The 27576-nt window shown below is 35.6% G+C and overlaps 1 protein-coding gene across 1 annotated transcript in view; it reads right to left on the bottom strand.

Moving 5' to 3' along the window:
- LOC140160245 (sodium- and chloride-dependent glycine transporter 1-like) overlaps nucleotides 1-27576 on the bottom strand; it is a 115163-nt gene that overhangs the window by 33441 nt on the left and 54146 nt on the right. The window contains exons 2-3 of the mRNA XM_072183521.1: nucleotides 20683-21162; nucleotides 5045-5362 (exon numbers count right to left, since the gene is read on the bottom strand). Of these exons, the coding sequence (XP_072039622.1) occupies nucleotides 5045-5362; nucleotides 20683-20716 (352 nt within the window). The 5' untranslated portion in view covers nucleotides 20717-21162. The remainder of the gene's footprint in view (nucleotides 1-5044; nucleotides 5363-20682; nucleotides 21163-27576) is intronic.

The raw sequence follows: 27576 nt of genomic DNA, 5'->3' as shown, positions 1-27576 counted from the left end.
CAAGAAAATAGCTTATGGCTGTGAAGTTGCGTACTAATGTAGTTTTGTAGTATCCACCGGGTGCCAAGAAGGCACCCTTTAACATACTAAAGCAAATTGAGTTAATGAGGTCAAATGTCACACAAGGGAATTTATGAATCTACATATCCCTCTGAATACTTGAAGCAAAAAATATGCCATTAGTATGCAACTTCAAGTTATTCTGGGTTTTCAATCCTCGACTATATGCAAATAAAAACTATACAATCTACACCTGTATCAAAAGCATCATATCATTTATATTCCAGATTTGGTATAAATATTTACACATTGTTTTCACTTCAAGTACTACTCCTCTAACCCTGTCATTTCCTGTTTATATCAGTGTTGTTGTATACTTTACCATCCTCCATGCACTTTTATATAACCTGGATGTCCACATTAAGCAGCTTGTGAGTGAACTTGATACTAGCACTGACATTGATCTGCTTAAGATGTTCAGTATGGCTTGTCAATAGTACCTTATCGGATGACTTCTAATATGTCGTCGCTATCTCAGTATGGAAGGCAAATTAAGAGATATCTATTTGAGCTGCTTTCTATTATTAGCCCCAATAGAGGGTTCAACATTTGTTTTTTAATTTCAAATTTGTGAGACATTGATTTTTGGTTCTTTGACAGATTGAGATACTGATCAGGAACCATGTTTATGATAAATGTATGTAGGTAGCCACTGTACAACTGACTTGGTATTAACAACTGCAACGGACTATATATTATTTAAATGTATTTCATTTTAAAAAAAACCCTAAAAGGTCTCTGTTTACAAAGGGCAGACATTAATTCGCTTTTGCTTGACCTTTTACAATATGTGTTCAAATAAAAAAGAAAGAAAGAAAAAAAAAAGACAGGCAGACAGAAAGAAAGATGCATCTACACAAGGCAGCCATCCTGGTTGCACTGACATGACCTGTTGTGGTGTAATATGGTGTAGGTTTGCAAATCAAGGAAATAATAGCTTCGCCTATAACGCGTTGCTGATGTATCGGAATGTCAGACACGAAATAATTGCCATTAATGCAGATATCTATAGGCTGATGCCTTTGCTGGTAGGCTTTTGTCTCATTTCATATTTTGCGTAGTACTATTATTATCTGTCATGTATGTGAATGTAATTTAAGCATTAACTCCTAATATTGCATCTAAAACCTATTGTACATAATACATACGCGCAGAGCATTGGTTATAATGCGTTCTTTCACTGAAACCTGTCTGACTCTAACCAGTGATGACAATCTACAGATTCCTGGTTTGTATTCATTGGTCGCATCAACGACGAACAGCAATTTAAAAAAATTTTAAAACAAAAATAGAAATTTCAAGGAACCCCGTTCTTTTGGGAAGAATAATTATGTTATAGGCTATTCATGAATAAGCACATTCCAATAATACCAAACAAATTTTACTTTTGGCCTTGAAATATAGGTAGTATTTTTGTTTCTTAATTCTATGAAAAGTAAATGAAAAACTTCAACAAATTACCTTTAAATATTTTTGTTTCAATTTTCAGATATGTACCTTTTTGAAAGTAGTAAGAAGTATACGTACAGATTAGCAATTCCAAACATTTTATGATTAATGTTTTCTATAGCATATCCGTACTAAGCTGCATATTGGTATATTATAACAGTACGAATATATGACGTTTATGGGGGAATTTGGGGGTAGTCCGTGTTACAAAATGTGGCTCAGCAGGACGAGGGTTAATGGACCATATACGATGTTGTGAGTCTCATTCTTTCGCCAATTTAACACCATAAAAAGCCAAACAAACTGAAACTTTACTTCAGTGTATCGCCACGATCATGGCTAAGTTGCCGAATTGGCTACTCAAAACCAGTTTGCTCATAAGAATTACTATTACCCTGTTTATCATATCAAGGAGGAGAATGGTTTGGTGGTACATGGTTAGAATGTCTAACTAGCACGCAGAAGGTTGCCGGTTCGATTTCCAAGTGCATTCCAAGTTTTTATAAAATATCTTTAAACTGGCGCTTAATCTCGTTTGTCTCAGTTACTGGTTAAACTGGTACGTGGATTAAACTGTTATTTCTGCCACTGTCTTGATCAGTATTTTCAAATACTTGGGCGCCCTGAGAGGACCCCCAGCATAGCGCCAACACCCCGTGAGATTTAACAAAAAAGCTGGAACACTACTTCTCCGTGCCGTGGTAAGTGTCTTGTTTTGTAATTGCTTTCTGTGTTGGATTTTATTTTAAAGCGTCCTACATTGAACGTTGAACTACCTCAAGGCATGTTATAATAAAAGCTAATAAATGAATGCTGAAAGAGTTCAATTCCAGAGATTGGTCCGAGAGAGATTGAAAAAGTATATGTTTCTTTTCAATAACATAAATATGAGCTGCCAGATGTACGGTACAGATGACACGAATATCATTAAAGTAAGATGGGAGTATCTGACATCATCATATAATATCAGCCACTACAAGGTGCGATTAACAGAAATGTCAATTTGATTCTCATTGTTTATCATATAATAGTAGACATCAATCATATTTACAGGGACAAGTGAATTTGAATGTATGTCAAGCAGATGTCATTTGGCAATGACCTGCCATCAAACTGAATAACCTCAAGAGTGTTGGTTGCAGGTGACAGTGTAATTACCTATGTTTGTGATACAGAGGTCACTTGTTAAAGCTTGAAGAGGAAATTGAGCTTTTTATAGAAGCTTGTTTCGTCCATAGTGCTGTTGCAGTTACAGTGTGTTTATCATGTCCGTCGTGAAGAAAACAAACGGATTAAAGTACTTCACGATCTAAGGTAGCTTTCTAGAATGTTCTATATGCACTATGAGTGTTGACAGGTGACTACTAAACACTTACAATTGGTTAGAGAAAGCAAGGGAGTGAATTCAAAATGGAAGTGATAAATGCCGGGCCATGCGGTAGCCCAGTAATTGTTCCCATTACGGATTGTTGGTAGGCTTTAGTATCATTTCATATTTTGCGCTGTACTATGTAGTAATGATCTTTTTATGTCTCTCTCTCTCTCCATCCAGAGATGACGATCTACTCGGGTTCCTGGGTGGACTTCCTGTTTGTACACTATCAAAATATTTTACTCAACACTGAGTAAAAAGGTCACAGCTCAACAGTTTAGTAAAAATTTACTCAACATTAAGCTCATTATAGATCACAACCCAACAAATGAGTAAAAAATTACTCAATGTTGAGTAATTTGTACTCAACAGTTGAGTTGTGACCTATAATGAGCTTAATGTTGAGTAAATGTTTACTCAACTGTTGAGCTGTGACCTTTTTTCCTCAGTGTTGAGTAAAATATTTTTACAGTGTATTCACTCATCGCATCAATAACAAGCAACTGTAACGAGACTTATTTCACAGCAACCACGTTATCGTGGGAAAATTTAACCGTACGCGAACTAGATCTATATTTTTAATTTCATTACCTTTGTCATGTTTGTTGATGTTTCTGTTTACTTGCCTTTTTTAGATTAACTTTTATGAAAAAGGGAACAAGTGCGTATAGATTAGCAACTGAAGCCATTTTAAAATAAATGTTCTCTATAGAATATCTAAAATATCGTTTGCAATCCTCGGAAGTATTGGTGGATCACCAATCTTGCAGAAACGTTACCTAGCTAGAAGTACCTGACTTTTTATACTCGAGTTACATATCGAGAGTGTTGCCACGACCGTGATTAAGCTGCTAAATTGAGCTACTCAAAACCGATTGGTACATAAGCAGTACAAGCCCTGTTATCATATCAGGGAGTACTGGTGGTTTGGTTAGAATGTCTGCCTAGTACGCAGAAGGTTGCCGGTTCGATTTCCAAGTGCATTCTCCAATATATCTTTACACTGGCACTTAATAATAAGTTTTTATTGTATTACTGGATAAAATAGTGAGCTAAACTGATATTTTCTGTCATGCCTTTATCGGTATTTTCTAATAGTTACGAGAAATACTAAGGTGCCTTGATATGGCCCCGGGATAGCGCAAACATCTCGCGAGATTTAAAAAAAAATAAAAATAAAAATAAAACCATGAAAAGAATTTAAAAAAATATAAATAAAAAAAATGGAACATAATTGCCTCTCCGTCCTGGTGAATGTCTGTTTAGTAATTGCTATCTGAGCTGGATTTTTTTAATTTTTTTATAGCGTCCTACATTGAACGTTATTCTACCCCAAGGCATTTTTATGATAAATGAAATGCTGAAAGAGTCAGTTCCAGAGATTGGTCCGAGAGAGATTAAAAAAGTATATGTTTCTTGCCTAAATATAACGTGAGCAGCCAGCTGTACGGCAATGATAACACAACATAATGTGTCCTAAATAAAGTCAAGATGGGAATTATGGCATTATCATATAATATTATCAGCCACCCACTACAAGGTGCGATTAACAGAAAATGTATAATTGAATCTCATTGAAAAGATAATTAGTAGGATGATGGTGTATATTCTTAAATTATTTATCATATAATAGTAGACATCAATCATATTTACAGGGACAAGTGCATATGTCATTTGGCAATGACCTCCCATCAAACTGAATAACCTCAAGAGTGTTGGTTGCAGGTGACAGTGAAATTACCCATGTTTGTGATACAGAGGTCACTTGTTAAAGCTTGAAGAGGAAATTGAGCTTTTTATAGAAGCTTGTTTCGTCCATTAGAGCTGTTGCAGTTACAGTGTGTTTAGCATGTCCGCAATGAAGAAAAACGGGTACTTAAGTACTGTAACTATAGGTAGCGTTTCTAGAATTTTCTATATGTGTGTTGACAGATCCGATAAACACTCTAATAAACAATTGTAGTGTGAGAATGTAAGGGAATGGATTCAAAACGCAAGAGATAGTTGCTGGACGGCGGACGGCGTTAACCCTTCCACGTAGTGGTTTTTCTCCGTCTCTTCTCGCCAATTGTAAAAGAGGCATTTGTAAATTTACCATATTGACCAACAACTATCATTTGAGTTTTGACGGATTTAATTCCTTTAAATTTGATTAGCACCTACCGCCTCCATGTTTGACGCACAAATACGGTAATTTCCATACTGTTTCGATATTGAATCCAAAGGCAATACAAGCAAATATAAACTCAAGTTTATAACCATAATTCCCTCGTCGGTGGTTCTCGTCTCGGCGTGACACAGGAAATGTAGGCGGTGGTGGCGGGGGTGTCCAGGCGGGTCCATCTGAAAAAAGGGGTTGCCGTGACGGCTCGTCTAGATCTTCGTTGCTACTGCCAAAGTGGATGGGTTTGTGTGGTTTGTGTACTGAGGTTTCGCGGTTCGACATGGTGGAATGGTTGACGTTTACGCTGGGTTCCTGAACTGTAAGAAATAATAGATAATATAAATAAAAACAAATATATTGGGCTTAAGTGAAAGAAGTTTACAGCACAAATGGTGCGTACGTTTTCTGTTTGCTATAATCATGGTTATACTAAATTCTAAAAAAACGTATGTGCAGGAAGGCTACCAGACGTTAAGAGAAACATGCAGAGATGCATTAGCATGAGATATTAGTCGCATCAAACACATGAATTTTAAGACATTAAATGCACAATAGTAATGATTAGCCTACATTATAAGCCTTTTATACTGTGATGTACTATGAAAATGTGTATTTAAGGTACAATCTCCATACGCCAAATTGAAAACGAGATTTGAGTTGCTTGTACAAGAACCACTTCAAAGTACGAGTCTGTATCTCGACATTTTCATAATGAGTCTACAGTTGAAATGAACTCTTAAAGGCACTGTTAGTGATCACAGCGTAAAAAATAAAATCCATAGGAATTGCTAAAAGTGACGAATAAGTCAATGTATAAACAAAACGGCAAAAAACAAGAAAAGTGAAGCTACATTCAATCAGTCTTATCACACACATTCTTTATTAAACATAAATGCAAAAACTATGATTCAGTATGATTTTTCAGATGTTCTGATTAAAGCGAATGATAGTACTACATGTGGTACCTTTAAAGTAAACCAGCTAGTAAGGATTATATCGTAATTATAATCCAAGTCTCATGAAAAAAAGTATTTCCTAGATAAAAGCGGTTTCATGCAATAGTTGGAATATCCCATTACCATTATTAGCCGTGTGAATTTTATGAGATGGAGACGGGACCCGGATGGCTAAATGGCTAACCCATTTTGGCTACATGCGAATACTCTAGAAGGCCAGGCGTCCTATTTTGGCGAGGAGTCGTAGTTTGGCTAGTTACAAGTTTCAAGGTTATGCCAGTTACATTCGTGTGCGGCTCAGGCTAGATAAGTTTTAAAGTCAAACTAGTTGAAAGTTTAAATTGGCAGGTTAGTTAAAATTTGAAGGTTAAACCAGTTTAAAAAAATCACGATTGAATTACAACTTGAAAATTGCCAAAAGTACAATGCGCCAAAAGTACAACATTCCGCCACATCATCATTTTCAACAATTATGTTCTAGTATAGTATTGTGTCACGAAATATCTTCAAGAGTATGCAATGTATTTTAGAATAATTCTTAAATAAATGATAAAAAATTATATAATTATATAACATTCAACTGGCTTGACCTTGAAAGTTTTACTGGTTTGACTACTGGCCGTGGCCGGGCTTTTAACTAACACTTTCAAACTTTTAACTGATAAATATCATCAAATTTAAGTATTAATTGAATTGCAAAATTATTACACATAAGGGGATTACGAATTTGTAATATGATATCAAAAACAACATTTTGAGAGTATTTGCCGACGGAAAAAATTTTATATCACTAAGTTAAACACAATAGACCACCTTTGCATTAAAATGTACAGGAAGTCCACCCACTGTGTCGAAGGCCACTTCCAGACTTCCTATCTACAAGCTGTTATGGCAGCGCGGAGGTGGCCACGTGCGTATTTATAAATGTAGTTGAAGCATACTGTTTTAACAAAAACCCTTTAAATAATTGTTTACAACCTGCTTTTAAATCAGAATTCAATAATAGATGGATGTCTAGACCGAATATGTGGGCGATATTAACGAGGCGTTTACTGTCATTGCTAATAGACATGTGAAAACACCTCATTAATAAATTATATTGGTATATTGGGAGTTCAAATTACTTGTCTAATAATACCACAAAGTGTCATTACTCAATGAATGACACAACCTGTTGACAGTTTGTAAGATTCTAACAAAATCTATGAAAAACCTGACCAAAATGTCTATTGCTAAAACATTGGTCATGTTGGTGATGTAGCAATAGCCAGGCTATATATTATAAAGATATTTTGGTAAGCTAACCGTGCATTTTATATATCATAACGCTCTGTACCTCTTCAAAAATAATTATACATTGTATCTTGAAATCTCTTAAATCACCCTCCTTCCTCCTTTAATCGATCTCTAGAATCCTGTTTTCTTTCCCAGTTTTTCTTGATTCCTTTCTCATCACATAAGTTGTATGTTGTTGTTTGTACAATCAAGCAAATTTCAAATCATTTATTCCTATTTACATTCTACATAATCATAATGTTCACTGTTTATGGTGATAGCCAGTTAAACGCTTTCCTTGCGCGTTCTCCCGTTTTTATTCTCCATTATTTCCACATCCTTTCACCTTTCTCATTTCACCATCCGCAATTACGTTCTACGCACATTATTCCAATCTTCATTAATCAATTCTTGCTTTATGCATCCACGTTTTGGCCTTTTGATAAAAAATACTCCAATCTTGTTCCTCCAGAACCATAATTTCCTCTGCCCCAACTTCCCGTCATAATTTCTCATGTTTCCCTATATTGTTTTCTGTTATAACATCTAATCTGTACTTGTATTTATGTATGTAAGCATGGTAAGCTCTGGCCTCTTGATACATGATGATACTCATTAACTCTGATTCCACAGGATTACCGCAGACTATGTGTGATATAGGCGATTAATGAGCAACAAACACATAATAAATCCTGCAGAGAACATCAATCTTTAACACCGGTAACCAGTTCCTTTACTCAAGACTACAACTCAAACATAACATCTCTAAATCCCATATTATGTTATCTACAATCCTGCCTTATTTCACAGGTTTTCTCTCATTTCATTCCTCATCTCATAAGTTTCTGTTGTTGTTAATTTTACTATAAAGCAAATTTCAGATTATTTATTCCATATCCATGGTGCAGAAAACTTTTTGCGACAATTACATCAAAGTTTAGGAAGGCGCTTAATGGTTGTTACACAAGACTACTGAGAAAAGCACTTAATGTTACCTGGCAGTCGCACACCATCAATAAGGAGCTGTACGGCAATCTCTCCCCAATCTCCGAAAGGCTGAAAACAAAAAGGCTGAGATTTGCTGGACACTGTACCAGAAGTGAAACTGAGGCAGCTTCCAGAGTTTTGCTATGGCAGCCTACGCATGGTGAAAGATCAAGAGGACAACCACGGAAGGACTACATTAAGCAACTAATCGAGGATACTAGACAAGACATTAGGAACTGCATGCAGAACAGAGTTGTGTGGGGAGCCATCAGCGGAGTCCGACTAGACAAGTCGACATAAGCAAAGCAAGCAAGTAAGCAATCCATGTACCGGTCTTTGGTTTTAAACCCTCAACCTCTCTCCCTTCTTATTCTCTATCTGTTCTCCTTTCTCATTTCATCGCCAGCAATTTTCTAAGCATACATTCCAGTCTTCATAATTGTCTATTAAACCCTAGATCATTAAACCATCCTTGAATCTGTATGCACGTTTTGGCCTTTGAAATTAAAGGATATTATCTTGCTTCCTCCCTTCCCCTATTTTGTTCTTAATTTCCCTTTCCCCATCAACTTCCATCACAAATTCTTATGTTTCCCTATATTGTTTGCTATTATAACATCTAAACCGTACTTTGTATAAGCTCTGGCCTCTTGATACATGATGATAGTGATGAACTTTGATTCGACAGGGTTATTGCAGACTATGTGTGATATAGGCGATTAATGAGCAACAGACACATAATGAATCCTGAGTGCCAAACTGCAGAGAACATCAATCTTTTTATACCGGTATCCCAATTGCCTTACAGGGCGAGCATGTAAAATAAATTTCCTTACTCAGGCTCTTGTCTCTTCAAACATAATCGCGATAGTGGTACAATGTATCTTGAAATTTCTCATTCATTCACTTTATCTACAATCCTGTCTTCTTTCCAAGTGTTTCTCTCTATTTCATTTCTCATCTCAAACTTTTCTGTTGTTGCTGTTTGTAATATCAAGCAAATTTCAGATCATGTATTCCATAAACATGTATTACCGGTCTTTGTGGTGATGGACTCCAGCTATCATGTCTGTAACCTTTTCCCTATCCATTCTCCTTCCTTATTTCTCCGCACGCAATTTTCTAGGCACATATCCCAGTCTTCAAACCTATTAAGCGCACCCCTAGGTCATTAATCCATTCTTGACTTATACACGCACGTTTTGGTCACTTGATATGAAATGATACTCTTATTTCCGTGAATAGATTACCTTGAATTGTTTTTTATACTCTTATCTTGAATTATCTTGTTTCCCCATTTTCCCTCGTTTGCTCCTAATTTCCTCTTCCCCAATTTCCCACCACAAGTTGTTATGTTTCCCTAGATCTAATCTGTACGTGGTATTTATGGATGAATAAACTGTGACCTCTTGATACATGGTGATACTCGTGAACTTCGATTCGACAAAGTTACCGAAGACTGTACGAGCGTATGATACCAATGGATACCCATATAGGCGATAATTAACGAGCAACAGAGTGAGACACATAATGAATCATGAGTGCCAAACTGCAGGGAATATCAGTTTTTAATACCGTTATCCAATTGCCTTCCTTGCCTATAATGATAGTGGTATCTCTATACATATCTACAGTCCTTTCTTCTTTCAATTTGTTCTCTATATACTACATTCCCTTACCATATGTTTCGGTCTGTTTTTACTATCAAAGAAATTTCAGATAATTTATTCCATCCATACACATGTATCTTTTATGAGTACCGGTCTTTGTGGTGATGGACAGTTTTAAAACCTCGAGCTCGGTCCCTTCTTTGCATACTCTATCTATTCTCTATTCCCTACCCTTGTTCCTCTCTCATTTCATCGCCCGCAATTTTCTACGCATATATTCCAGTCTTCATTCTTGTCTATTAATCCACTAGATTATTAATCCATCTTTGAATCTGCATACACGTTTTGGCTTATTGTTTTGGCCTTTAAAAAGAATATATTATCTTGAATTATCTTGCCTCGTCTTTTCCCCCTCCTTTCCTAATTTCTCTTCCCCAATTTTCCCATCACAATTTGTCATGTTTCCCTAGATTGTTTTTAGTTATAACATCTAATCCGTACTTGTAGTGTGTATGTAAGCATTGTAAGCTCTGGCCTCTTGATACATGATGATACTCATGAACTTTGATTCGATAGGATTACCGCAGACTATGGTGTGATATAGGCGATTAATGAGCAACAAACACATAATGAATCCTGAGTGCCAAACTGCAGAGAACATCAATCTTTAATACTACTATAGTATCCAATTGCCTTACAGGGCAATGCCAAGATTAGATGTCCTTAGTGGTCCAAGGAAGAGCAAATAAAAAATGGACCGTAATAAGGTGAGGTAATGTAAGTTTTTGAATTCTGTCACGTCTAAGGAAACCAAATATTTCCTTCCAAATACTTTGATTTGATCATCTGATCATGTTTATTCTATTTTCAAAGTCGGGTCTAAACACATTGGTAAGATTGGTATAATAATGTAAATATAACATTCAAACAACGTCAAGACTTGCAAACAATATTATATAGGATTAAATGAAAAAGAACATTTATGCTCAGTGCACCCATTAAACAGCTCTTTAAGATTTTTTCGACGTTTATATAGTACGAAACATGTAAAATCGTTACAAAAATAACCAGCTTGCTTCAATTACCAGCAGCGTGATTTCTAGGTGTGACTGACATGAAGGTGTACTGTTTAGGTGACATGATGGGTGGGGCAACCGGCAAGCAATTTACTTTTCTTTTACCCCAAGTGGAAAGAAGAATTCAGTCTTTTTACACCCGCTTTCTCTCCTTTTCTTGGCCATTTCAAGTAATTGCTACAATTCATGTCAATCTTCATTGTATACGTGCCTGCATTTGTTTATCTGATTCATTTGTAAATGTCATACAGTTAAAGGAAGTGTTATACATACAGACAATGAGAAGGGGAACATCAGTTTTAAGTGTCTGTGTTACTATTTTGACATAAAAACAAATCACGTTCAAATTTGTATTACATGTATATAGAAATTAACTGTATTATATAAAGCAATATCAAAAACTCCTTGTATCAAAGCATAAACTATAATTGCAATGACCTATATTATGCACGTTTTCCCTCAAAGTAAATTAAGCTTACAGTGTGTTTATTCATATAATATTTAGAATTGTTCTAATTTCCTTCATACAATGCCCCCTTTCATATTACACTTCATATTATTAATCTAAACCCTTTCTCATATTTCCCCATTTATTAAGAGTAAAAAATGGAAATTACTACTGCTCCAAGGCGTCTGTAAGGTCTTATCAGAAGAAAACTGACATATGTTGTTATCCACGGTATATCGCAATCAAGACTTTCTTTCATTTCCATTTTTAATATCAGACAATTTTGAATATGGGTATGACTCAAATATTTCAATAGGCAAATTACCTATAATAAAGCACAATATACCCACATTTATGATGATAATTATTATAAAACATTTTTGTTCGGATTCAATGCGCTATTGTTATCTTATATATCTGATGCATTTAACAAATTTTTCCCTGGTATGTATAATTATCATGATTGAAACTAGTATCATGATGATATTCTTCTATTAATCATCAGACCTTAATTTCAATGAATGCTGTAACCATGGAGGAATAATATAGACGGAACATCAAAAGCACTATGACAAAATCGACATTTGGTGTTAATCATCATCATCATTCTCTTGAAAGCGAACATAATTAAAAGATGCCCTGACACCAGCAACCACTGATGATACTTGGATGCTCTGCGTCATTCACAATTTATCAGCGCATACATTATATAGTTGGTCACTGGTCAGTGATGAATTTGACCAGAGAAGATGTCAGGAAGTCATTGAACAATGTAAGCTGGTAAAAAAATGATTCACACTTGTGAAGTTGTGTCCAATGTAAAAATGTGATATTCATTTTTGTTCGATGTATAACAATATGGTTACCACGTTATTGCACGTTATGGACACAGAATAAGTCATGTTGACTTCAAATAAATTTATTTATTTATTTAGCAAGGCCCTATAATGATTAGTTATTTACTTGTTGTGAATCTTGTAAACAGCTACAGATCACACATGATCTGATATAAGGGAACATTTCATATTGTTTGAAAGAAAAATCTAAATAAATCATGCCAATTTATGCTGAAAATGTACTTTGATAAAAACACCATAAAGAAATTTCTATTACAGTTATGTCAAAAGCATTTTACTATCTTTATAATGTTAAACTACCGTAAACGTTCGCCTAATGGCGCTATGGGCTCCCCTGACATAACTGGAATTTTAGACAAACTAAAAGTGCACTCCCATAAAAATCCCACAAGAAAATAAGGGCACGTACTCTTAATTCGTATTTGGGATTTTTAGAGGGGAGCTCTCTATTTGTACATGAAATTTACCCCAAGGCAAAGGAGCCCAGGTGCGCCATTAGGCGAACGTTTACGGTATTATAATACGGATGTTGTTCACATTTGGCTCATCTCTAGTATAACATCTCCGTCGTATAATCTGATAATGACCCATAAAAGTAGATGTATTATATCCATTAAAATTGAGGTGTAACAGTCAAAAAGGTATGAAGGCAATGGTCACATATTGCACATCACATCTCTAGCGTGTGTAATTGTTTTAATGTGTATACTGACCTGCTAAATGAAGTATATGCATTGTAACCTTTAAAATAGTGCTTTGAGGCCGGTTATTATCTAGTTCAAACTGTTGCTTTGTTTAGTATTGAACGGTAAATGGGCAATAAGAAACGATCTTGTGCCAACAACTGCTTTCGAATCAATGTCCGTAGTATTTGGTTTCAAGCCAGCAGTGCATATGACATGGCAAATGACAGACCTAGATATAGCTACATTCTAAAGTAAAGTGTCCGAGTAAAATAAAATTAACACATCCAAATCTTAAATTTGGAGGTAAAACTATTCAAACAGGTAAATTATATGCTACCAGTCTCTTTACGATTCTCCTATGTTCGTAGGTACGTATGCAATACAGAGTATCAGTAAAGGGCAACAGAGACAAGAGACACGGAACAGAGGCAAAATACGAAACATAATCGCGATGGTTAGATTTCCATGGGCGTATTAAGTTGTTGCAGGGATATCCCTGGTGTGGGTGCAACACCTGATCCAGTAACCCAGATTAGAGAGTATCAACATTATTTTTAAAACAACAACAGCAACATTAAATCGTCATGAATCTTGCATACTGATGAATCCCAATTAACTACAAACCGTCCCTTTGTATATAACAACTAGAGAGGGCGCCGTTATCAATTGTTTTTTTGCATTGCAAAAAAGGTTACAAAACATGGACCACATTTCAAGAATATTTTGATTAGGATCTAGTACGTATAATTCAATTTTCTTCACATATCGACAAGTTTACACTTTACTTGCAGTGAATGGCAAATTCCACTTTTTTCTCACACCCTGAAAACATTGGACGTGGCAAATGCAGCCCAGCCAAACAGGGCCGTGTATACGTACGCTGAACTGTAATAATAAATTATATGGGCTATGCATTTATCTTTTGTCAATAATTCAACGCGTATGATGCCTGATAAGAGACTCGATCGTATGCAATAATCGTGCTCATCATATTGGCTATCGTATCTGAAATGTGCATGTGTTAAACCTACCTAACTTGCAATAACACATTTCAATTCACAATTGAATTAAGTACAGCCACGGGGATATATTTGATGCATAAATTGTCCTCAACGATCCTTCAAATCCAGTCTATGTTGTTATTTTTTATTCCAGTATTCACCAGATCGGTGTTAATAAGTACAAACAACAGGGATATATATGGATTTTGGTTCGTTGATGTGCGATAAAGAGAAGTGATGTCTTTGAGTATATATCTATCTAATATCTAATTTATTAGTACAATATACCTAATAATATCTCAAGGATTATTATAGAGCAGATATTCACTAGGCATGTTTGTACGGCGTATATTAATTTTACTTGCCGACAAGATTTGAATTTGGATATTATGTGTATATCGACAGGATTTGATACGTCATGGCGGCATAGGCCAAGGCGTGTTAATGTTATGATGCCTGCATATATGTTAACGCAATAAAATCCATACGTAAATGGCAAGGCTTGTCCCAGGTGAAAGCTTCACCAAATCAAAATATTCGGTTTCAGACGATGCTGCAAAATTGAATATAAATATGCACTGACTGACTGACTGGCAATTCTAAATTAACTTTATAAGGTATTAGTGACAGTGTGCTGAATTCAGCAGGGTAAAACGCACAGGAGTAAACATATTTAATCATCCAATGAGTTCAACTTGTCATTTTACAGGTGAAAATACCCACATTGAATATTTGCTAAAAGCTGATACCTGCATGGTAGCTAATATAGTATGTATGACATGTTTTGTTTTCATCATCCGATCAATTAAATTATTCATTATTAAATAAAGTAATTATTCGCTTCACGTTTATAAATCATACTATTAATAGATGACCTAATTACTCAGCCAATGCAAATATTCCAATTGTTAATATGACTAGAGGTAATACCCGTATGCGTAAATGATTATTATTAAGCTCAATATGCCCATATGCACAACGGCAAAATAGCCGGACCCACATGACCTTTGACCTGTTTGATGGCATTTGACCTCAGATGACAATTAATTCATTCACTCATTTATTTATTTTTACTTTTTTTCTTTCTTCAGTTAAAGGGTTAATATTATACAATCACCAGCATAAAATGGTATAGGTCTAATCCTGGGGACTTTTATTTATCATAGCCTGATTCCTCAGATTTATTTTACCAACTTTAAGCCCAATCCAGCTGATAGGGTACTGTTTCACCCCGTTGACCCCTTATGACCTTTGACCCTGGATGACCTGTTGGATATAAAACCCACATTGGCTTTATATAGCAAGAGTTGGTATATTGTGCAAGGCCTATACATGTATCAGCATGATCAGAGCATATCATCAGAGCTATTTATAGATTAACAGAGAGGGCATTGAGGGTGCAATACCATACTGTGGATTTTGGATAAAACAAACAAAAAATCACATTTTCGCAGATTTTGAGCCCAATTCTTTACCAATCTCAACCAAATGTGACCTCCGCATTCCCCTCACATCAAGGATTCCACTCACTGAGTTACAGCCCAATCGGACCAAGAGAGCTATACCCGTATGCGTAAATGATTATTAAGCTCAATATGCCCGTATGCATAACACTACAGGAACATAGCCTGAACCCATACGACCTTTGACTGTTTGATGACCTTTGACCTCGGATGACATTAATTAATTAAATAATTAATATTAATTAATTAATGTATTTATTTAACTGACCATTTCTTTCTTCATTAAAGGAGTTGACCTCAAATGACATGTATATATTTGCTTGTTTTACTGACCACTCTTTCTGTCTTCCTTCATTTAATGGGTTAATATAAAACCCACAGTGGAAGACATTGGCTTTATAGATTTTACCAGCCTATGCCCAATCCAGCTGATAGGATACTGTTTCACCCCGTTGACCCCATATGACCTTTGACCCGGATGACCCGTTGGATGACCTTTGACCTTGGATGACATTTATTAATTAATATTAAATAATTACATTAATTAATGTATGCATGTATTTATTTTACTGACTACTCCCTTTCTTCCTTAAAGGGTTAAAACACACACCACATTACTGCAAGTATATACATGTATTATAGTGGCATCAGAGCTATTTATAGATGACCAGATCCAAGAGTGCACACAGGGATTTTGGATCAAATTGAAAATGCGCATTTTCACCGATTTTGAGCCCAATTCTTTATCGATCTCAACCATATGTGACCTCTGCATTCCACTCACATCAAGGATTCTACCCACTGAGTTACAGCCCAATCGGACCAAGTTTAAAATTTGACCTTTGACCTTCGATTTTGCCCGAAGGTAGCTTACGACACTCCCCGTATTTTTCTGCATCCCCCGTGCGAATTTGGCGAGGTTCGGATCAAAACTGACGGAGCCTTTTACACACATACATACACGCAACATTAGGCAAATTATAGTAAGATAACGCGAAGCTGCAAGTTTTTACCACCACCATGCACCGAGACAGGTTTCAATCTCTATGATATAATGTCGCATTTGAAACGAGGAAGGGGAGATTCAATTAGACTAACTTCGATAGCGTGGGGAACCTTCAGATCAGGGGGTATATTCAGTGAGACCACTAATTGGCTCATTGAACATGATAAAAAAAAGTCAGTTTTTGTCAAAATTTAAAATTGTCTACAAATCATAATTTTTTCAAAGTCATCCTTCTACTAGTACTTGGAACATTTTGCAATGGATGATAGCGTGTATAATTCGGTACCCGACCTTATTACTTAAATTCTTAATGGTTTCACGTGAAATTCGGTACCCGACAAAACATCTGGTGTAAAACAAACTGCTCACATTTACATGGAGAATGAACGAGTGGTCTTAGGATGCCACGTACAAAAATTAGTATCACCAAAATGCACGTACCCTGAATGCCAAATATACGACTGCCTCCCTAAAATGCGTGGATCTATATTACCTAACATAATGTGAAGCTACTGATAAATGTATTGAATATTTAAGTGAAAAGATAGAAAAAAAGGTGTATAGCGTTAACATGGGAATGAAGCTTGTCCCTTACTAGCGGAAACCATTTCGAACAGACTGTAATGCAGCAACCTCCAAGGAGAGAGAGACGGCTTTCATAGCCTACTCTTGGAATATGTAAAAGTCAATTTATTGATCAGGAATTTTTCAAGTAGACATCATTGCATATTTATAAAGACGATGAGTCGTACAGTTCTAGATGCAACAGATAGCTTGTAATACAATTTTGTTTTTTGATTTATATTTGATTCTGACTTCCCCTACTACGTCCCCGTATAGCATAATCTAAAATTGAAATATTAATTTATCAATTAGACACAATCTCAGAATATGATGATTTATAAATACTACCACAGCAAACATTTAGTTAAAAACTAACTTCAGTAATTTGCTGACATGCCCAGGATATGGTGATATATCTATGGAAATATATAAAAGTATGACAGTGAAATATGCATTTGGGAGTAAGCACGCGCCAAGTCGAGTCGACAGTATGCAGGGAATGCATTCAAGAGGTACTATATAATGGATAATGCTTCGCGCGTCATTTTTATTGGTAAATTAATGGCGTGGCTGTGAAATGACCACCACGATTATGGATGGAATCTCAGTTGAAATATTTCAACAAATTTAAGATTAAACTCCATTACCACTTACAGAAGTTTGTTATAAGAGGCCTACTTCAAATACAAAGATTATTCTCCTGTGTTTATATATACTTTAACAGTACATTTCATTATGTTACCAATATGAAGTCGTTTACCTTGATATTTCAGGAATTCGTAAAACTAAATTGCCATCTCATATTTCAGATAGCACACACGGGACACGAAAGGCCGTGTATGTGTAGGCTAGATGGGTGGGCGGGGAGGGTGCAAGTGAGTGAGTTTTGTGAGGTGTGTGGATGTATGAGTGTTACCTTGGTATTCCAGGCATTGGTAAAACTACATTAATATCATATTTGGCCATACATGAAGTACATGTACATACCGACACGAAGGGAGGGGGAGTTCACTGTTGGGTAGGTGGGTGGGTGTGTGTGTGGGGGGGGGTGTGGGGGGTGATGTTGTATGCGAGTGGGGTGAGTTTGTGTGTGGGTTTATTTAGGTATATTCTTGATATCTGTTTTGGGAATCGTTCAACTTGGTATTCCAGGAATTGGTAAAACTACATTAATATCATATTGGACCATATACATGTAGTACATACCGACACGAAGGGGGGGGGGGTCACTGTTGGGTAGATGTGTGTGTGGGGCACTGTTGGGTAGGTGTGTGGGGGAGTATATATATACAAGTGGGGTGAGTTTGTGTGTGGGTGTATCTAGGTATATTCTTGATATCTGTTTTGGGAATCGTTCAACTTGGTATTCCAGGAATTGGTAAAACTACATTAATATCATAATTATTAGACCATACATGGAGTACATACCGACACGAAGGTGGGGGGGGCAGTAAATACAGTAAGCAAAATAATTAAGGTAGCAGTTGTGTTCACCCCTGTATATTCTAAATAAAGACAAATGTGTCAAAATTAAAACAAGCAGCCGATGCCTGTACTGTTTAGCTCTGATTTAAGACCTTATTTGTTGAAATTGGTTGAGAATTAAAGAAACGGTAGTCCAAAACCTGATGAAGATACGAAATAAAAAGTTGCACTTTTGTGTTCCAATCAATGAAAGCACGATGCTAGTTTTTTGTGCTATTTTAATAAATCAATAAAAAGCACAGTGCTAGTTATCTTGTTCGGGTACGCTTTGTGTACAAATCAATAGGGCATGTAATGTGACAAACTGCAACTTTTATATTTGAATCTTCCTTGGGTTTTTGGATCGTCGTGTCTTTATTTCTTGGACAATGTCAACGAATGAGGTCTTAAATTCGAGATGAAAGATGCAGCTATTGGCTGTTGGTTCCAATTATGACATGTTTGCCTTTGCTTAGGATATACAGGGAGTGAACGCAACTGGTACCTTAATTTTTTGGTTTACTGTAGGTGGAGATGTTACATGCGCGCGACATTTTAGGGTTCATCTTTTTAATTTTCTCAGTTAATATGCAGCCTATGTAGTTAAATTTGGTGTCAAATTAAAGCTTGTGATGAGACCAATACAGTAAACCTTAAAAAGTTGTAAAAAGTTATTAACATTTGAATAATTTGCATCTAATTAGCATAATGTGCGGGGTGGAGGAGGATCAGGAGGAGGAGGATCAGGAGGAGCAAATTTAATAAAAGTGACCCCCAGGGGTCATATGATGCAAGAGGTCCATTTCTTTTTTCACATTTTTATAATTCACTTTAAACTGCATACTATAACACCATACAATCATATTCCAGGTAATTTAATTTGCTTTGAGAAGCAATTTTGCATATTTTATTTTCCGTTCGGGTTACACATTGAAGTCAATGGGAAAATATGCCTTGAAAGAGGCTGGCGCAAAATCATTTTAATTTTATTGAACCCTATGATGTTATATATGTAATTTTTTTTTAAATTTGTCAAATTTTACTTTTTTCCCTAAAATATTTGGTATTTTCAGTTTCATAACTCCTTAGTGTTACACCCTGTGTCATTTTAAAGTGCATTTTTGGATTCCTTGGTTCATTTGCAGCCAGAAAATGTATACTTTTATATATGTTGGGTATAATATGTGAAAGATATTCATATCTAAACGAAAAAACATGCAATTTTCATCTCGCGAAAACATGTAACGCATTACCGGCCCAACTCAAAACGCATGGCCATTTCAAATGTTTACGATGAATTTGTAATGTTGTGTTTCTTCTCATTTTTTAAAACTCATTTTCAAAGAAGATACATGTACTTAAAAGGTTTTAAAAGATGTTAGACTTGTTTGGTCTAGCTGTAATGCATTAAAAAAGCATTAACGAATTAAGATCACGGGGTGTATTATCTAGACATTAAGCTAAATACCCTTCGGCATTTAAGTAAACCAAGCGTAAAACGTGTTCCAAATCCAAATAGCAGGTCTTGTGTTGCACATGATTACATCTTGAATATTGTTACAAATATCATACCGTGTAGATATCGTACCGACCATCTGTATTGCGCAAACCAAACATTATTACTGTGTATAATGACTATGGATGCAAAATGATACTAAAATAATGAAAATACTTTTCTTTCTCGTTCGTATTCTAACACGAATTTCCTTTTCAAAGGAACCGCATTCATGAGAGTTTGAGAAAAAAAGGTTTACTTGCTAATTATGATTTGTAGGTAATAAGTTTCAATATTTCGATTAGATTAGATATAATTTCACGTGTCACTTGAATTTTGAGATGATTTTGTTATCAATTACTTCCGTAGAGAAAATATCAGGTAATTTTGAAGCTTAGCACAGTGTACTTTTTATATTAGTTAATAATATCACCACAAACTATCTAACCCATACATTACCTGTTTTACAATTTGGGATGATCTAGGAGGAGATAAATTATCCGTTACACAGAAAACCTTTGTTTGATATCCAATACTCGTTCTTGAATTCCCATGCTATTCATGCCTCTTGAGGTAAAATAGGTCGCTGACCTAAATATATCCGAAAATGGGGTTACACATGCATGGAATTTTCACTATTTATCCATTTCGATCTTGGTAACAGGCAACATCTCAAATATTAACATATAGAAGACAAAAGCACACAGCACACGTGTTGGATGGGAACATAAACACACACACATCCTTACGTGGTCTTTCCCAAACGTCCATCTGATATTCCATGTCCTATTGCGCATGCGTAGAAGGAGATTACTGGAGATACCTGATCTCAGCAATCTTAATATTATGGAGGACCACCCGAGACAGAGGAGGCAATGTGCTCCCTGCCTACCGATGGTCTGGTCTGGTTATTGTTAGAAAGCGTTCTACAGTAACGCTAGAGCTATAATTAATTCATTCACGCACCGTACTGATTTGATGAACAAAATGTGGAGTTGTCGTGGGGCAGGAAACATCAGTTCGCCCACGACTAAAACTCCGTTTCAAGACACGAAATACACGTTGGTCGCCTTCTTCTTTGGCTACTCCATAATAGTAACCATGGTAACACTAGTCCACAATATCACATCCATAATTAGGTCGGATAGATTCATTGAAGACTTAGCATTCAAATTTCCACTGATTACAAGACTACAATAGTAAATCCTGATTGCATGCAGAAATCATACCTGGATAAAAAAAAGAAAAACAAAGAAAATAGAAAGAATAATGTATTTACTAAGAAACGAAAAGATAAACATGCTTTTATAAAATCAAATTAAAATATAACTAATTGATGAATAAAGTAAAAGCATGCCATGCATTTCATTTATATAGACATCGAAGCATAATATATACATCAGCATATCACTTTGTAGAATACCAAATCACTATTATATCAACAACATGATAAATTTAAGCATCGTCCATCTGATAAACGCACCACAGTTTACATTTGTTTGTTATTGGGAAATTCTTAGTTTGCTTTATGCAATTATAAGTTATGACATGTAAGGCAGCAGGATATACGACAGAGCCTGCAAAACGAATGCCGTTCAACAAGTGCTATTCAGAATCGCTGATGTATATTTTTAACACTTTTAAAACACGTTTAACGATGCGCTGTGTCTACTACTTATGCAGATTCCTGGGCCCAATACGTCTGCACAATCTCCTCAGGACATTTACTTATCATCTTTATGATATGAAGGTTGTCTCCGTTGAACATATAAAAATGCACAACATCATTTATACAGAGACCATCAGACGAAAGTTACTTGTATAGCGATTTAGTCCCGTTTTTGCACAAGTGGAGAGCAACTTTCGTCTGCAAATCATAACCTCTTTCAAACCATAACCTCATAGTCATACCACATCATTCAAATCTATTCAACATATTTATTCTTTCCTATCATCTCAATTGAAGGTTGACATGACTGCGCGAAATGTTATTATATTTTGACACAATTCGATTGTAGAAAATTTGATATGCAGTATAGAGTTCGGTATTGTGTGTTGATCATAAATTATTTCTCTAAATATGTTTTTCAATCTTTTCCTCAACGTTTTCCCTCATGTCTCCCCCTCTCTCTCTTTCTCTGTTTGCCCCTTTCTCTCTCAATGTTTGTCTCACTCCTTCTCTCTCCAGTAAGAAAACGTCTTTCTGTCTCTCTTAACAGTAAAAAATCCTTCATTTGGAATTTTATTTGTGAATCCGTGACATTCTTTATCCTAAATTCAGACTTTGTTCGGGGTTGAAATTTGATTTTAGAATCCACAAACACTTTTCATGGAAGTATTCTATATAATTCAACAAACTTGATCTCTGATTCTGTGCCGTGGTTTTTGAACATCGCTCTCCAATATTTACCAAGTACTTAAACGTGAGAAGACGCACACTTTCAAATAACCTCCTTTTCGCTGATAATTTTCATAGTAGATGTAAAGACATGAAGTACGCCTATTTGAGGCATGCATTTGGATGCATTGTCAGGCACATTCTGATTTATACATCTTAAGGCATGCAGTGAAAACTAAATGTTTTAAGGATAAAATAAGCGCTTGTTATATAGCAGTCATCTTCTAAAGAAGCTGTGGTAAAAATGTAGTGTAAAAGATTACAAAACACGGTTCCTCATACAACATCCATAGGGTTTCAGATTTGAGAAATAAGTGTATAAACGAATGGCTTGATAGGTTGTCTTACGACACTTATTTCAAACACGTCCAATGTTTTAGGGATTTTCATGATCCGTCACTTTCTGAAGTCGCTTCAAAATGATTGATAGGTCGGGGGAAATCCCTTAAACCATTAAATTATCTAAAATATGAGGAAAACTGAAACGATACGTCCGTCTTTGAGAATTAAGATTTTTATCTTTTGACAAGAAATTACAGTTGTTGTGGGTACATGTAGTTACATGAGTTAAATATTCTAAAAGTGCGCAAATAATGACGTGCGCGGGGAATAGTATAGTTTGGGATTGCAAAAAGTCTATAATATTATACAAATGCAGTTGTCCATATAAATACCGACCGTGTCTGGTATACAAGTACGATAACTGCCCATCATGTCCATCTAATGTTGTAACGGGTTCCAAAGCGCCTTTCTTATAAGCCAGACACCTCCCCGACGGTGAATTGGCATTGCAATGTAGTTTATTTACCTACCCTTTGGTTCTTGTTACGGGATACTATCGTAACATAGTTACTTTAAAAATAAAGAAATCCTTTCATCTTGTTTTTCATCCAATTTGAATTGAAATTTAATTAAGATCCACTGCACATTGGGGAAAAAGATTTGGTCTGAACGAGAAAGGAATTAATTATTCTCACTGTGAAGTCAAAATGCGCTCCGTAAATGTCACTTTGTAAGAAGACGTTTTTCGGGGTTTTTTTTACTTGTAATTATATGCAGATTTGGTAATAATGACATTAAGAATTGATGTGCATGGCATACTCATGTAAACACAGTGAATGTAAAAATAGTGTTCAAATCCAGGATTGGCATAGATCAATAGCCTGAATGAAGACGCTCAACGTCTCACGATGGAACAACGGAAATGAAACGGTATGCCTCAACGTGCGTACCACCTAAATGAAAACACCTATCAAATTGCGGGTGGGGACTCGGGATGATCAGCAAATGTAGGCCAGTGTTGAATAGCTTTTTTCAGCGCGAGGATATCTCAATATGACACATCGGAACCGTACATTCGCATGGGCATATGGTCCGATAAAATGTAATCGACGTTTTTGATTACTGTCACACGGTAATCAAGTAGTCCCTAACGGCTGAAACTTTACAACCGTCACATTGGCTGTTTATGCAACAAGAAGAATCCTGTCTTTTCACAGATATGTGTAGCGTGTATAAAATGAAGACGAGTCTGTGTTTGAATAGCCGAGGGTGGCAGTTATATTACGGACTGTGTGAACTTGGCTTAGGGGTCTTTTGCGTGTCTTGTCGCCATATATCACGGATGCATGTAGTCTCCTCTACACTCAGTCTAAAAAAATATTTACGGTATTGTAGGATACAATGGGATCTCAAATATTCTAATACTTAATTATGTCAGGATATACAGGTCCTTTATTCTAATAATTCGGTCTACACCTGCAAGTCTTAGGGTTCGTAAGTCTTATAAAGAGCCGGCAGTCCGAAAGTTGGTTAATCCTGCTAGTACAATAACGCCAAACCTAACTATATATAAACCTATAAGTATAACCTTATATAAATTGCTTTAAAATATCTTACATAGGGCATGGTGAACTGATCTACAAAATTCTTAATTCATTCATTCAGGTAAAGATGAATGGGACTTTCAGGAAAACGAAATGGATTTCTTTCCGATACCAATAAGTTAAACATCAAACCATGGAGTTATATATATGATAAAGAGGAATCATTTTAGCATTTGGTTAGCCAATAATAAATGTCAAACTAAAACATGGTTTGCAAGCAAGAATTAGTTCTGATAAAACCTTCCTATACCCCCCTTAAGCTAATCACAATATTAATCTTATTTCTGTGGATATGCACATACATTACGTGTGATATATATATTATGCAGGCTGGGATCGAATCGAGTGTGTTATGGTTTTACACAATGTTATTGCACGAACCGGCAAAGCTACATTAGGCCGTGTAAAATTAATATTTTGGTTCTCGTCCCTCCCTCCTCAATTTCTGGGATTTGTCAGATTTTTTTTTTTTTAGATTTTTCAATTTTTTAGACTTTGGAATGATTTATGAAATCTTCATACATATAAATAAGTTTATTAGAGAACAAGCATCACTTCCAAGTCTTTTTGTAGTACTCTCGGGGGATTATAACTCAGAATCTCACATTTGAAAAAAAAAAAAGGGCCTCATCGTTTCCTCGAGCACTGTTGGAGAAGAACGAAAACTACTGACAATGCTAATTTTACATTGAAAAAAAAAAAAAAAAAAACACCTCCCTCCCTCATCAATTCATGAAAATCCTCTGGACGAGAACCAAAACATTAATTTTATACGGCCTTATTGTACCGGTTCTTATTAATTACTACAGTGGCATGCGGTTCATTTTCAAGAACTATACCGAGTAGTGTTGAATACATTGCAACACATATCCTATCCCTCACACGTACACACCCCACCCCCTTGTATACCCACACCCACAATACCGCACACACCCCCACATATAACGCGTGTAAAAAAACCCAAAAAACTCGGACTTCCGGAAAGTGGAAAGTCGACGCTGATATCAAAATTCACAACTTCCTATCACATTGCGTGTGGGTGTGCATGACTGCATACATGCCCAGGGGTTGATGTCATGAAAATCAGGGTATTATTTATAGAATTATTATTTTGCAGAACACCGACCCACAAAAAATTATAAATATGGCGCCTTTATAAAAAAAAAAGTAGTTAAACGTGAACTTCTGCACGAATTTTAATCTCCAAGCTCCAGGATGTTTAGAACACACTCTATAACTTTAATGGTGGTAGAACACCTGTGTGCTTCATATAGCCTGATGTGGTAAATCAACCCGAACTTGACTTATAGATCTAAATTACATGATTTGAATATGTTTCCATATAAAAACTAAAAAAATATATACATTAACAAAACCGCACATAATATAATTATCTTTTGCAATAACATTTTTACTACATAGAGTATATATTAACATTTCTACTATTTTCTTTCGAAAATTTCTTGCAGCCAACCTAAACTGTACTAACGTGTTCCCCATCCATCGCACTCTAGCATCTACCCATCAAGTCTACGTGTTAATAACAAACCCTGGAGTGTGTAGCAAAACACACAACAATGTACAAGACGAGAATCTAGGGAAGACAGTGAAAATGACAGGCAAAACAACTTGTGACACGAGTGCTCTATAGCGCTATATCAAGGTGACAGATACAACTAGAATTAACACATAAATGTCACAAGAAATAGTTCCCTTACGCAGGTTTCACTCTGATGTAAGTAAAGAAGGAAATCAAGAAGTTCGATTTTTAAACAGTAACTTCTTATCTGATATTTTACAGTTTGAAAGCTGATATATTTTAATGAATTTTGTTTAAGGTTACTTAACATAACATATAGGTGTTCGCCCGCCCGAAATAAGGTTCGCTGTGTCAAATATGAAATAAGGTTCGCTATGTCGAATATGAAATAAGGTTGGCTATGTCAAATATGAAATAAGGTTCACTATGTCGAATATGAAATAAGGTTCACTATGTCGAATATGAAATAAGGTTCGCTATGTCGAATATGAAATAAGGTTCGCTATGTCGAATATAAAATAAAGTTCGCTATGTTAAATATGAAATAAGGTTCGCTAGGCATATGTCGAATATGAAACAAGGTTTGCTACGTCGAAAATGAAATAAGGTTTGCTATGTCGAATATGAAATAAGGTTCGCTATGGCGAATATGAAATAAGGTTCGCTATGTCAAATTATATCAAATAAGGTTCACTATGTCGAAAATGAAATGAGGTTTCCTATGTCGAATATGAAATAAGGTTCGATATATCGAATATGAAATAAGGTTCGATATATCAATATAAAATAAGGTTCGATATATCGAATATAAAATAAGGTTCGATATATCGAATATGAAATAAGGTTCGCTATATCGAATATAAAATAAGGTTCGATATATCGAATATAAAATAAGGTTCGATATATCGAATATGAAATAAGGTTCGCTATATCGAATATAAAATAAGGTTCGATATATCGAATATAAAATAAGGTTCGATATATCGAATATAAAATAAGGTTCGATATATCGCATAAGGTTCGATATATCGAATATGAAATAAGGTTCGATATATCGAATATGAAATAATGTTCGCTAGGGTTAAGGCTGGTGCTAGGTTTAGGTTATGATTAGTGTTAAGGTTAGATTTAACATAGCGGACCTTATTTTATATTCGTTATAGCGAACATTATTTATGATATATCGAACATTCAACACAGCGGACTGTAAACCACATTTACACTCAAGTCGGTTAATCAAATTCAACAGAATCATCGCATATCTTTTTCCAAGGGCTCACAAGCAGTAGATCGAGGTAATTGTTGCCAACGCCGAGCCTGACAATCCCTATGGTTAAATCTTATTAAAGGTCATTAAATGACCAGAGGCAAATTTCTGTTGTCAAACCCCCTGGCTATTCTATTGCAACAACCTTAAAGGTGCTTGACCAAATCCACAGCTTCATCCCTCTACTTTAACACATCAAAATGTAAATGTTGGTATCAGGTCATAAATGTTTCTTATAATCCCAGTGACATTTAGGTCTAGAATATATTTCATGTAGGCAGTGCAGTATTAAAATAAATACCACGGTTGGTTAATTGTTACCAACCCGGAAGTCGATCGTGTACTGTTAAATGTGCCAGGATACACATTTTGGTCTTCTAGAATTAAAATCGCTGGAGCAATTTAACTCAAAACTTGGAACGAAAATGTTGGATGCACATGGGCTTCAAAGTGAGGTTGAAAACACAATTGGACCTCATCTGGTCAAGCACCTTTAAGTGAAGGCAAATTATTCATTGTTGTCTTCTATTCCCAGGTTGATGTGACAGAGTG

The sequence above is a fragment of the Amphiura filiformis genome, chromosome 9 (genome assembly GCF_039555335.1).
Source record: "Amphiura filiformis chromosome 9, Afil_fr2py, whole genome shotgun sequence".
In the NCBI taxonomy this organism is placed as follows: domain Eukaryota; kingdom Metazoa; phylum Echinodermata; class Ophiuroidea; order Amphilepidida; family Amphiuridae; genus Amphiura; species Amphiura filiformis.
This window is presented reverse-complemented; position numbering and strand designations above follow the sequence as displayed.